Raw genomic sequence first — 13291 nt, forward strand, 5'->3', positions numbered from 1 at the left:
ATCAGGTACTTAATTAATGAGAGTTGCAACACTTACTGAACTGAATCAGAAGTTAACAGTGTTTCAGTTTAATAATTATGAATCAAATGCAGACACTTGCTAAACTGAATCAGAACTGAACTGAATCAGTTTGGTGATTCATGAACATATTAGAACAACTACTAAACTGAGACATTTGGTTCATAATTGATACACTTTGCAACATTGACACTTGCTGAATCAAAATGAATCAGAAGGTTGATTCAGTTCTTTTATTATTAATTAAATGTTACATAGTTTAGTAATGAATCAAGAATCAAGAGGTGATTTAGTTGAGTTCAATAGATTCTTTTCACAAGACATTTAACACTCATCAGCATCTTAAATCCTTGAAAGTTGTTCATATTTAGATTTTTTTTTAAATAATGTAAGAACATTTATATGCATTTATTTATATATTATATCATCTTTGTATCAAATTACAAAAAAGCTGAATGAACACATGTGTAATGCAGTGTGTATGGGGGCAGGACAGTAAATCTGCCGTTATCAGCCTCACACTGTTGTTTTCCTCTTTCTGAAAGTCTTGATAACGCCATCCTGGAGCTTTTCTGCTATTATTTTAGCAAATAGTATTGTAGAATGATGATTTGTTGTGCTATCCCAATCACTGACCACTTCTGCTGCTGAGAAACTCACTTTGTGATGTGATGTGTGTGTGCTGACCTTAAAGCTGTACTTGACGCTGTATCCAGACTGTCGTATCCTGACGGTCTCCAGCATGCCGGTGTACCTGAGCTGTCGCAGCACCAGCGCATCATTGAAGCGCAGAGGAAGCTGCGAGAGAACTACAGTTAAACATCTCCTGTAGATCTGCTGATGCAGTGATGACAGAGCAGAGGCGATACACACCTTCTCTGCATTAGAGCGGATGCACTTGACGAAGTACGGCTCCGACTGCCCCAGCGTCTCCATCAGCTTATTCAGAGAAACCTGACACAAGAGCACATGTCAGCGCTGCGAGTCTCCAAATGTACTTCAGGTTTTAACATGGCACTGTTGTTCTAGTTTAAGACTTTAATTTTGCTTTGCTGATCTCCTGCTGTAGCGTCACATCCATCCATGGTCAAAACACACACACACACACACGTTCTTATTATATAGCATCAGCTCTATTATCAGTGTTTGAAATGCTTGTTCTCAGTGAACCTGGCCTTCCCAAGAGCATACTCAGATGATCATACTATGATCTGATTGGTCAGTCAGCATTACTCTGCTCTGATTGGTCAGATGATTAGATTGCCCAGCTCTTATTGGTCAGGCGACTCTAACTTGTTCTGATTGGTCAGATGGTTCTACTTTGCTCTGAATGGTCTAATGGCCAGACTCTTTTTTGATTGGTCAGATTTCCATATTCTGCTCTGATTAGTCAGATTGCTTTGCTGTGCACTGATTGGTCTGATGAGCATACTTTACTCTGATTGGTCAGATGCTTATATGGATTAACTCTACTCTGATTGGTCAGATGGCTCAACTCTGCTCTGAATGGTTAGATTGCCTTACTCTGACTGGTCAGCTGGCCATACTCTGCTCTGATTGGTTAGATTGCCCTACTCTGACTGGTCAGCTGGCCATACTCTGCTCTGATTGGTCAGATGGCCACACTCTGCTCTGTTTGGTCAGATGACCACACTCTGCTCTGATTGATCAGATGGCCATACTCGGCTCTGATTGGTCAGATGACCACACTCTGCTCTGATTGATCAGATGGCCATACTCGGCTTTGATTGGTCAGATGGCCACACTCTGCTCTGATTGGTCAGATGGCCACACTCTGCTCTGATTGGTCAGATGGCCACACTCTGCTGATTGGTCAGATAGCCACACTCTGCTCTGATTTATCAGATTTCCCTATTGTGACTGGTCAGATGGTCATTCTCTGCTCTGATTGGTCAAATTGCCCTATTCTGACTGGTCAGATGGCCATTCTCTGCTCTGATTGGTCAGATGGCCACACTCTGCTCTGATTGGTCAGATGGCGACACTCTGCTCTGATTGGTCAGATGACCACACTCTGCTCTGATTGGTCAGATTTCCCTATTGTGACTGGTCAGATGGCCATTCTCTGCTCTGATTGGTCAGATAGCCACACTCTGCTCTGATTGGTCAAATTGCCCTATTCTGACTGGTCAGATGGCCATTCTCTGCTCTGATTGGTCAGATGGCTTTACTCTGCTCTGATTGGTCAGATGGCGACACTGCTCTGATTGGTCAGATGACCACACTCTGCTCTGATTGGTCAGATTTCCCTATTGTGACTGGTCAGATGGCCATTCTCTGCTCTGATTGGTCAGATAGCCACACTCTGCTCTGATTGGTCAAATTGCCCTATTCTGACTGGTCAGATGGCCATTCTCTGCTCTGATTGGTCAGATGGCTTTACTCTGCTCTGATTGGTCAGATGGCGACACTGCTCTGATTGGTCAGATGACCACACTCTGCTCTGATTGGTCAGATTTCCCTATTGTGACTGGTCAGATGGCCATTCTCTGCTCTGATTGGTCAGATGGCTTTACTCTGCTCTGATTGGTCAGATGGCGACACTCTGCTCTGATTGGTCAGATGACCACACTCTAATTTATTTGATCAGATGTCTCTTCTCTGCTCTGCTCTGATTGGCCTGATTGCCCTACTCTGCTCTGATTGGTCAGATGGCCACACTCTGCTTTAATTGATCGGATGGCCATACTCTGCTCTGAGTGGTCTGATGTCCATACTCTGCTCTGATTGGTCTACTGCTGTCTGACAGGTAACAGGTGTGTTTCTCTCACGTTGAACTGTGCGCTGATGCTGGGCGGTTTCTTCTTCTTGTGCAGATGCAGCAGTGATTTAGTGATGCGGTCGTGGAGCGTCAGACTGCTCAGATACTTCAGAGACTTCACATCCAGCAAGTGCTGCACACACACCAAAACACATAACAATTATACAATTATATATCATGACTACTGTCTGCATTTGAGAGACATATACATTTAAGAAACAACCAACACTGAGTATTTCACACATTCAAGTCGTGAGGTTTACCTTAGGGAGGCTGGATTTGGGCTTGTAGTTCTTGTTTCTCCTTCAGAAAAACAGAGTTAGTCTGTACTGTCCAACACAGAGTGACTTTAAGCTTTTGTTTATCCGTTTATCTGAGACTCACATGAGGATTCCCTGCGCTCGCTCCAGCAGACGGTTGTTGACGGAGTTGACGAAGATTCCCTCGTCTTCATGAGCGAACGAGGAGACGCGCTCAGACCTCCAGCCACGACCATTACTGAGACAGACAATAATATTAATAAATGAATAAAGGAAATACATTACATGCATAAACAGCAAATAAAATGCAGAAAATATGCAAATTGTTTTTAATGGAAATTAATGTGTGTGTACATAATTATGTATGTGTGTTCATAAATGAGTATTTCATTTTTCACTGAGTACATTAAATTGGTCAATAATGTTTATAATGAATTAAACAATTGGAGTTATTGATTACAAATGATTTATAAAATAATATTAAAATAATAGGGTATATGTGGAGCTCTTCCCATACTGATAACCCTCCGGTGAACGCTTAATGTGACCTTTTTTCCATTTTATACGCTTCCTTTAACAGCATCGATGTTGTAATGTAATCAAAATACAATCAGTTAAATAGACTTTGGCATTCATTTAGTTGCTCAAATGTAAAACAAGTTAAAAAACAGTTTAAATTAAATCAATTATATACACTATATCCTGGACCAGGCCGTATCCTGAGCAGCTGCTGTGGTGGTCATGGAGGAGTGGAGAGCATGAGACTGATTCCTGCGCTCCTAGGACAGACGAGTCTTCGCTGAGGTCCAGCTTCCAGCCTCCGGCGCCTAGACTGCAGCTCTGCACAAGACGTTTGGCCAGTGGAGAAATGGTCGAACCCAACTGAGTCTGATTTCTCTTGATGTTTTTTAATTCTTCACTTTTGCCAAGTGGTGAAGTTTTCTTCCCTCGCCGCTGTCGCCACTGGCTTGCATGGTTCGGGATCAGTAGAGCTGCGCATGGATGGATTTGCTCTTCAGTGTTTGGACTCTCAGTAGTGACTATTGAACTGAACTTTAACTCTGAAAACTGAACTGACGCTGTTTCAATCGACTATGATCTTCTATGTGAAGCTGTGTACATTGTAAAAGCGCTATACAAATAAAGGTGAATTCAGTTGAATATGCTGTGGGTAAAATAAATGTTCATATTATAAGGACATGGCAGGGAGAAATGTTGTTTAATGCAGTGCTTCTTGCACAGTCTGAGACCCACTTTATATTGGATATCAGTGGAGATCGCTGATTTATAAAGAAAACAGACCTGAATTGTGTTGATTTTGTAATGGCATACAGTTCACCGGAAATGCTTGACCAAGGTTACTGACAAATTAAAAGTCCTTCTGCATACTTCTGCATATACTCTATTACACCTGTGCATAACAATGACAATGAATTTTTTTAAACTACGGTAAAATTTGTAATTTGATCTGTAGTACCATAACCCAAGCTGTGGTATTTAATTTATTTACATGTTATAAAATAACCATAATTACTTTATATGTTTAAATAAAACCTAATTTACTGAAGTAGGCCCACACGGAATCTGCGCGCGTAGAACTCCCGCAGATATTCAGCCCATCATTAATTCTGATTATGAGTAAATGTGTGTAAATCTATATTTATTCGGTTTTTAAATTAATTACAGTAATATTATTGACTAATATGAAAATGTTCATCTGGTATATGCACGATGCAGTTTGTACAGTAATATGTTCTGTCTTTTAGTAGAGATATATTATGACAGACTTGCTTTGTTTACCAAATAAAGTGAATCTAATTGGATTTGCATTTTAAACATTAAATAAAGGTTAAAAAGATGTTATTTTTTATTTCATATATTAAGGTTTTATTTTTGAAACTCCCAAAATAATTTAGCAGAAATCTGCAGATTTTTACTAAAATTCTTTGCAGAAATCGCAAAAAAACGTCCGCAGATTCTGTCTGGCTCTACTTATTACACCTGTACATAACAATGATAATGACTGTAATTTTAATTAAAAAAAAAAAACTACGGAAAATTTGTATTTGATCTGTAATACCATAATCCCAGGTTGTAGTACTTTATTTATTTACCTGTTATAAAATAACCATAATTACTTAATATGTTTAAATAAAAACCTAATTTACACATTGTGTACATTTATTACAAAAATACCATTTTATTATTACAATTTTATCACTTATAAATATTTCAAACTGTATATTTACTCTAAAAAGTATATGTGACATTACAATTATTAACAATTATTCAAAAACGATTATTTATTCTGAATTGATTAATTAAATTAAAACCCAGGATTTTATAAAGAAATAATAAAAAAATGTCAATTTAAAACATTATTTTCATTTACATTATTAGCGGCATATTTCAGGATAAATTATTTTATTTTATTAACCTGTAAAAGTTTTACTGTATCAATAAAATAAACATTAAAATAGCCACATTAATTATTAACTATAAAAATAAACTTGCATAAAAGCTCGGATTCACTTTTTCATGTATAATATATCTATAATAATAGGGCAGCACGGTGGGGCAGTGGGTAGCACAATCACCTCACAGCAAGAATATCACTGGTTTGAGTCTCGGCTGGGTCAGTTGGCATTTCTGTGTGGAGTTTGCATGTTCTCCCCGTGTTGGTGTGGGTTTCCTCCGGGTGCTCTGGTTTCCCCCACAGTCCAAACAGTAGCCTTGGTTTTACTTGGCCGTAGTGTATGAGTGTGCATGTAAAACTGTATGGGTGTTTTCGGGTGTTGGGTTGCAGCTGAAAGGGCATGCTGGATAAGTTGTTGGTTCATTCTGCTGTGGTAACACGTAATTAATAAAGGGACTAAGCCGAAAAGAAAATGAATGAATAAATGAATAATATATATGATTTATTTTAAACTACTAGTATTATTATTTCTTTATAAGACTATTACTTTAAAATTCAGTACAATTATTAATAATTATTAAATATTAATGCATTATTTTAGCTGCAATACTTTAAGTGAAAGCAAATGCGCTGGAAAATTATATTTACTTCTCCATTATATTTCAGGTTACTGTGTGTGTGTGTGTGTGTGTGTGTGTGTGTGTTTCTGCTATATTTACCTGCTGAAAGTGTTTGCCCCCTGCAGGTCTGAAAGTGGCGTTCGAGGGCTCCTTCTGCTCACACACGAGTCTGACATTCACAACACACACCGTCAGAGTCATAGTCAATGTTTATTAGCAAAAAAACTCCTGAAGCAGCCGCTCTTACTGTATCTGTCGTCTTTGCAGCGCTGCAGGATCTCAAGGCTCCGCTGGTGAACGGGGTGATGCAGAAAACTGAAACTGTCCACACTTTTCTGAGGCTGAAGATGAACATCAGAGCCTGGAGAAGCAGAGAAATGCAGAAAACATGCGAGTAAATCAAGAAGAAGAGCTTCATTAATGATTGATCACGCTCACATGTACGGTTTTTATTGGTGAAGATTGACTGTTTGTGTTTCTGCATCAGCAAAACCCTTTAATAATAGAGCATTTATCACTGAGATGTTTACTAACATGCAGACATGTGCAACTCTACTGGCCAATCAGCTTTCAGTATTTATTTTTATATTTAAATAGCTTCTAAACAAAATTATAATGATAATAATAGTGCTGTGTTTTTAATGTTTACGAAGCAGATGTGCTGTATTTTCAGTGTTTATAAAGCAGACGTGCTATATTTTAGGTGTTTATAGAGCAGTTGTGCTGTATTGTAGGTGTTTATAGATCAGTTGTGCTGTATTGTAGGTGTTTATAGAGCAGATGTGCTGTATTTTAGGTGTTTATAGATCAGTTGTGCTGTATTGTAGATGTTTATAGAGCAGGTGTGCTGTATTTTAGGTGTTTATAGAGCAGATGTGCTGTATTTTAGGTGTTTATAGAGCAGATGTGCTGTATTTTAGGTGTTTATAGAGCAGATGTGCTGTATTTTAGGTGTTTATAGATCAGTTGTGCTGTATTGTAGGTGTTTATAGAGCAGATGTGCTGTATTTTAGGTGTTTATAGATCAGTTGTGCTGTATTTTAGGTGTTTATAGAGCAGATGTGCTGTATTTTAGGTGTTTATAGATCAGTTGTGCTGTATTTTAGGTGTTTATAGAGCACATGTGCTGTATTTTAGGTGTTTATAGATCAGTTGTGCTGTATTGTAGGTGTTTATAGTGCAGATGTGCTGTATTTTCAGTGTTTATAAAGCAGATGTGCTATATTTTAGGTGTTTATAGAGCAGTTGTGCTGTATTTTAGGTGTTTATAGATCAGTTGTGCTGTATTTTGAGTGTTTATATAGCAGTTGTGCTGTATTTTCAGTGTTTATAGAGCAGATGTGCTGTATTTTCAGTGTTTATAGAGCAGATGTGCTGTATTTTCAGTGTTTATAGAGCAGATGTGCTGTATTTTCAGTGTTTATAGAGCAGATGTGCTGTATTTTCAGTGTTTATAAAGCAGAAGCGTTGTATTTTAGGTGTTTATAGAGCAGTTGTGCTGTATTTTAGGTGTTTATAGACCAGTTGTTCTGTATTTTGAGTGTTTATAGAGCAGTTGTGCTGTATTTTAAGTGTTTACAAAGCAGAAGCGTTGTATTTTAGGTGTTTATAGAGCAGTTGTGCTGTATTTTGAGTGTTTATAGAGCATATGTGCTGTATTTTGAGTGTTTATAGAGCAAATGTGCTGTATTTTGCGTGTTTATAGAGCAATTGTGCTGTATTTTGAGTGTTTATAGAGCAATTGTGCTGTATTTTGAGTGTTTATAGAGCAGTTGTGCTGTATTTTAGGTAATTATAGAGCAGTTGTGCTGTATTTGGAGTGTTTATAGAGCAGATGTGCTGTATTTTAGGTGTTTATAGAGCAGATGTGCTGTATTTTAGGTAATTATAGTGCAGATGTGCTGTATTTTAGGTCTTTATAATGCAGATGTGCTGTATTTTAGGTGTTTATATAGCAGATGTGCTGTATTTTAGGTGTTTATAGAGCAGATGTGCTGTATTTTCAGTGTTTATAGAGCAGATGTGCTGTATTTTCAGTGTTTATAGAGCAGATGTGCTGTATTTTCAGTGTTTATAGAGCAGATGTGCTGTATTTTAGGTGTTTATTTTAAGTGTTTATAGAGCAGTTGTGCTGCATTTGGTGTTGTGATGTATTTCCACTAACCGCTCCGGTTGTCTCTGTGCTGGAGTCCATGTCTAAAAGCCACGAGTGCCCTGAAAAAGGCCCGAATCACGGCCCATCTGAAGCTGGCGACAGGATCCAGACCCATCAGCCCACAGATAAAGGCCTTTCTGCTGCTCTTCAACAAAGACACGATGTCCGGACGCAGGTGATCCGTGTTCTTCTCCCGGAAATCCTGACGGCACAACAACACCTCATTAGGAGTGACTTACAGTTGTATTATGACACATGCATTGCTTTATTTACCTTTAGGATTTCACACACACACACACACACACACACACACACACACACACACACACACACACACACACACACACACACACACACACACACACACACACACACACACACACACACACACAAGCACAATAACAAACACAGACACACACACACACACACACACACACACACACACAAGCACAATAACAAACACAGACACACACACACACACACACACACATTATTCAAACAACCATACAAACAACTGTATTTTATATTCATTCTATTGCTTTATATTCATATTATGCATTTTTAAATCAATAATTACAGTGAATATTACAGTAATAATAGCAGTTTGTTATTGACAGAGTGTTGGGAACACAGTTTCTGTCCTGAAGGATGACATGAAGCATCTGCTGTTATAATCGACACATCTGCTGAAACGCCTTCAGTAAACACATGAAACACACACACGGACCAACAACATCTGCATGTGTGTGTGTGTGTGTGTGTGTGTGTGTGTGTGTGTGTGTGTGTGAAGATTTAACCCCCTGCCAAACATGTGCTCCAGATTCACTCACAACCAAGAGACTGAATCCAACCAATCAGATTAATCCTCAGAATTAGGTCACTGTGTGTGTGTGTGTGTGAACATATGCAAACGCTCAGTTAATCTCACACACACAGATATGAACATGCTTAACCCTCAGGATCTGTAAGACTGGTTTCACATTCTGCTCAGTTTTGGACCTACAGAATCTGAATAGACTGTGAATAAATGCTAATGTCTGTATTTTTGTGTTTAATCGCTGTATTAACACATTTTAATTGTTTTTTAATCACATTTCACTTTGTTTTCATTTAAAAATGGAGGAATACTCTGATATTTCATGTTTTATATTAATCATGCCAAAAATCTACAATGCTAAATATTGATGTGTTTTTAATAACCCTGAGAGATGTGATGAGAGTATATCACTGTGTAACATTAATAAGAACATATAATCATTATCCCCATTGGAATGAATGTAATTTAATATATTTAGTCAAAAATAGTTCATTAATAACCTAAATATATTTATGATAACCAACAACATTACTATTTTAAAGCTTTCAAACACAAAATCAACTGACTTGCATAAATATTCAGTTTTAGATGGAAAAGTGATCAATACTATATTTGTTTGTCAACAAGTGTACACACACACATATTTAATTATTAATAAAAAAATAATAAATATATTTTTATTTAATTTTTATATTTAATTTATTACTTTATTTTGTATTTTTTAATTACCATGATTGTTATTCGTATTATTTAGCTTATTTCATGCAATTATTTTTTTATTGTTGTTGTGTTGTTTGGTAATTACTGAAAAATTACTAAAATAATTTTTATTTGTTTTTTAAATATTTCCTAAATGATGTTGAACAGATTCAGGAAATGTTCACAGTATGTCTGATAATGTTTTTTCTTCTGGAGAAATTCATATTTGCTTATTTTGGCTAGAATAAAAGTAGTTTTTAATTTTTAAAAAATCATTTTAAGGTCAATATTATTAGCCCCTTTAAGCTATATATTTTTCGATAGTCTACAGAACAAACCATCGTTATACAATAACTTGCTTAAATACTGTAACCTGCCTAGTTACCCTAATTACCCAAGTAAAGCCTTTAAATGTCACTTTAAGCTGTATAGAAGTGTCTTGAAAAAAGAGAAAATAAATCCGTTATTAGAAATGTGTTATTAAAACTATAATGATCAGAAATGTGTTGAAAAATACTGTTTGAAGTGCAGTGAACATTAATAATGCGGATCTCTGTGTTAAATGTGTGTTTGTTCTGACCTTGACGCTGTATTTGACCTTGCCGGCGTAATGGCGGATGATGAACGCCGGCTCCATGACGGCTGGAAACTCCATATAAGCGTTTCCTTCGTGCTGCCGCTTAAACTTGTCCAGCAGAGTCTGATTGGACGCCTGCGGAAAACTACAACCACAACACACACATATTAATACACAATGCACACAGATTCATCAGAATATACAGATTATTTCAGATGTAACGCTGGGTTCACACCAAATGTAAATTTAAATATTTGTGTGATGATTACATACAAAGGCAATGCAAATGCAGAAATACAGGTGAATTTCCACCGGGTGGCACAAATAACACTGTATGCATGACACGTTTGCAACAAACAGATGGAATTCTCCTCAATTGCATTTCCTGCAGAAGTTGAACAAAACTTTGTGTGAGCCGAAAAACATCCTGTGAGTAATCTAGAGCCAGTGATGCAACCCACATGTTATTATCGCATAAAATGTGAACCCAGCATGAGGCTTTAGACATCAATATTTCATCACTACTGTACAATAAAAATCATACGATGGCAAAAAAAAAATTAAGAGCTTTGTCTCTGCATTTCGTCTGGTGAGTTTCAGTTGTTGTTTTGTCAGGTGAGTTTTAAATGCTGCGCATTGTCAGCTGCGTTTCGTCAGTGAGTTTGCGTGTCGTGTTTTGTCTGTTGCGATTTTTCAGGTGAGCTTTGTTTGCTGTTTTGTCAGGCTATTTTTGTTTGTCGTGTTTTGTCTGTTGCATTTTGTCAGGTGAGTTTTGTTAGGTAAGTTTCGTTTGCTGTTTTGTTAGGGGAATTTGTTGTTTATCGTCTATTGCATTTTGTCTGTTGCGTTTTGTCTGGTGTGTTTTGTCAGCTGCGTTTTGTCTGGTGCATTCGTCTGGTGCGTTTAGTTTTTTTTTTTTACAGTGGCGAGGAAAAACTTCACCAATTGGGGAAAGTGAAGAATTAAAAAACCTTGAGTGTGCTTTTTCTGGTGCGTTTCGTTTGTCACGTTTTGTCTGATGTGTTTTGTTTGTCGCATTTTGTTTGGTGCGTTTTGTCTGGTGTGTTAAGTTTGGTGGGTTTCATCAGTTGTGTTTTGTTTAGTTAGGTGAGTTTTGTTTGTTACATTTTCTCTGGTGTGTTTTGTTAAGTGGGTTTCGTCAGGTAAATTTGTTGTTTTTTGTCTGTTGCATTTTGTCTGGTGTGTTTTGTTTGTTGAGTTTTGTCTGGTGTGTTATGTCTGGTGCGTTTGTCTGGTATGTTTCGTCTGGTGTGTTTTGTTTTGTGCGTTTCGTCAGTTGCGTTTATTTTTTGTTTCGTCTGTTGCATTTTGTCTGGTGTGTTTAGTTTGTTGCGTTTTGTTAGGTGAGTTTTCCTTGTTGCATTTTGTCTGGTATGTTTCGTCTGGTGTGTTTTGTCAAATGTGTTTCGTCTGGTGTGTTTTATCAGTTGCGTTTTGGTTTTTTAGTGTTTCGTCTGTTGCATTTTGTTAGTTGAGTTTTGTTTGTTGCATTTCGTCTGGTGTGTTTTGTCAAATGTGTTTCATCTGGTGTGTTTTATCAGTTGCGTTTTGTTTTTTGGTGTTTCGTCTGTTGCATTTTGTTAGGTGAGATTTGTTTGTTGCATTTTGTCTGGTGTGTTTTGTCTGGTGCGTTCTGTCAATTGTGTTTCATCTGGTGTGTTTTGTCAATTGTGTTTCGTCTGGTGTGTTTTATCAGTTGCGTTTTGGTTTTTTAGTGTTTCGTCTGTTGCATTTTATTAATTGAGTTTTGTTTGTTGCATTTCGTCTGGTGTGTTTTGTCAAATGTGATTCATCTGGTGTGTTTTATCAGTTGCGTTTTGTTTTTTGGTGTTTCGTCTGTTGCATTTTGTTAGGTGAGATTTGTTTGTTGCATTTTGTCTGGTGTGTTTTGTCTGGTGCGTTCTGTCAATTGTGTTTTATCTGGTGTGTTTTGTCAAATGTGTTTCGTCTGGTGTGTTTTATCAGTTGCGTTTTGGTTTTTTGGTGTTTCGTCTGTTGCATTTTGTTAGGTAAGTTTTGTTTGTTGCATTTCGTCTGGTGTGTTTTGCCAGTCACAAAATGTTATTCGTCTGCTGCATTTTGTCAGGTGAGTTTTGTTAGGCAAGTTTTGTTTGCTGCGTGATATCAGGTGAGTTTTGCTTGCTGCATTTCATCTGGTGAATTGTTGCGTTTTGTCTGGTAAGTATTGTCTGTTGCGTTTTGCCTGTTGTGTTTCATCTGCTGTGTTGAGTTGTGTTTGTTTGCTGTGCTGAACACTCACTTGCACTCCTCGTCCAGCAGGTGGAGCAGTGCTGTGGGCTTCTTACTGATGAGGTTGATGCAGGCCGTATTATCAATATAATCGATCATGTGCCAGTTGATGCCCTCAGATCGATACTCCTCCTGATCACATAAGACATCAGACTTAAATCCTCTTCAACTTTTAATATTACATCTATTAACTTCATTTTACCATTTATTTATTAAACTCCACCCTAGTGTGCTGTTTGAGGATGACTAGTTTAAACTAAGTGACAATTATAGAATAAATAATAAATAGTAAATTAACTACTCCGACTTTTCTAAAGCACAAACATCAAAAATCTAACACTACTACAACCTGAATAAGAATAATTACTGTAAACCACCAGGTATGTTGCTATTGCAATGCTGCCACTGTACAGCAAGTCCTCCTCAGAGCAGATGTCCATGAGTGAGGGTCTATATGTACTAATGAAGGTCATGTGACGGTTGTTCATGTATTCTTCACCTGCTCCAGTTTAAAGACGTGCTGGTTAAAGTAATGCTGCAGCGTCTCGTTGGCGAAGTTGATGCAGAACTGCTCAAAACTGTTGTTCTCGTAGTCCTCGAAACCGAAGATGTCCAGCACACCAATGGACAGGATCTGAAACACACACACACACACACACACACGCATTGTCTATGT

General features: G+C 37.5%; 1 protein-coding gene across 1 annotated transcript in view; it reads right to left on the reverse strand.

The window, feature by feature from the left end:
- The window catches only part of myo9ab (myosin IXAb), a 63721-nt gene that overhangs the window by 27250 nt on the left and 23180 nt on the right, over positions 1–13291 (reverse strand). The window contains 11 exon segments of the mRNA NM_001423784.1: positions 706–816; positions 892–972; positions 2811–2933; positions 3064–3103; positions 3185–3298; positions 6196–6265; positions 6344–6457; positions 8261–8453; positions 10348–10489; positions 12626–12747; positions 13115–13249. Coding sequence (NP_001410713.1) covers positions 706–816; positions 892–972; positions 2811–2933; positions 3064–3103; positions 3185–3298; positions 6196–6265; positions 6344–6457; positions 8261–8453; positions 10348–10489; positions 12626–12747; positions 13115–13249 — 1245 coding nt within the window.

Source organism: Danio rerio, chromosome 25 (genome assembly GCF_052040795.2).
Source record: "Danio rerio strain M-AB ecotype USA chromosome 25, GRCz13ab, whole genome shotgun sequence".
NCBI lineage: Eukaryota > Metazoa > Chordata > Actinopteri > Cypriniformes > Danionidae > Danio > Danio rerio.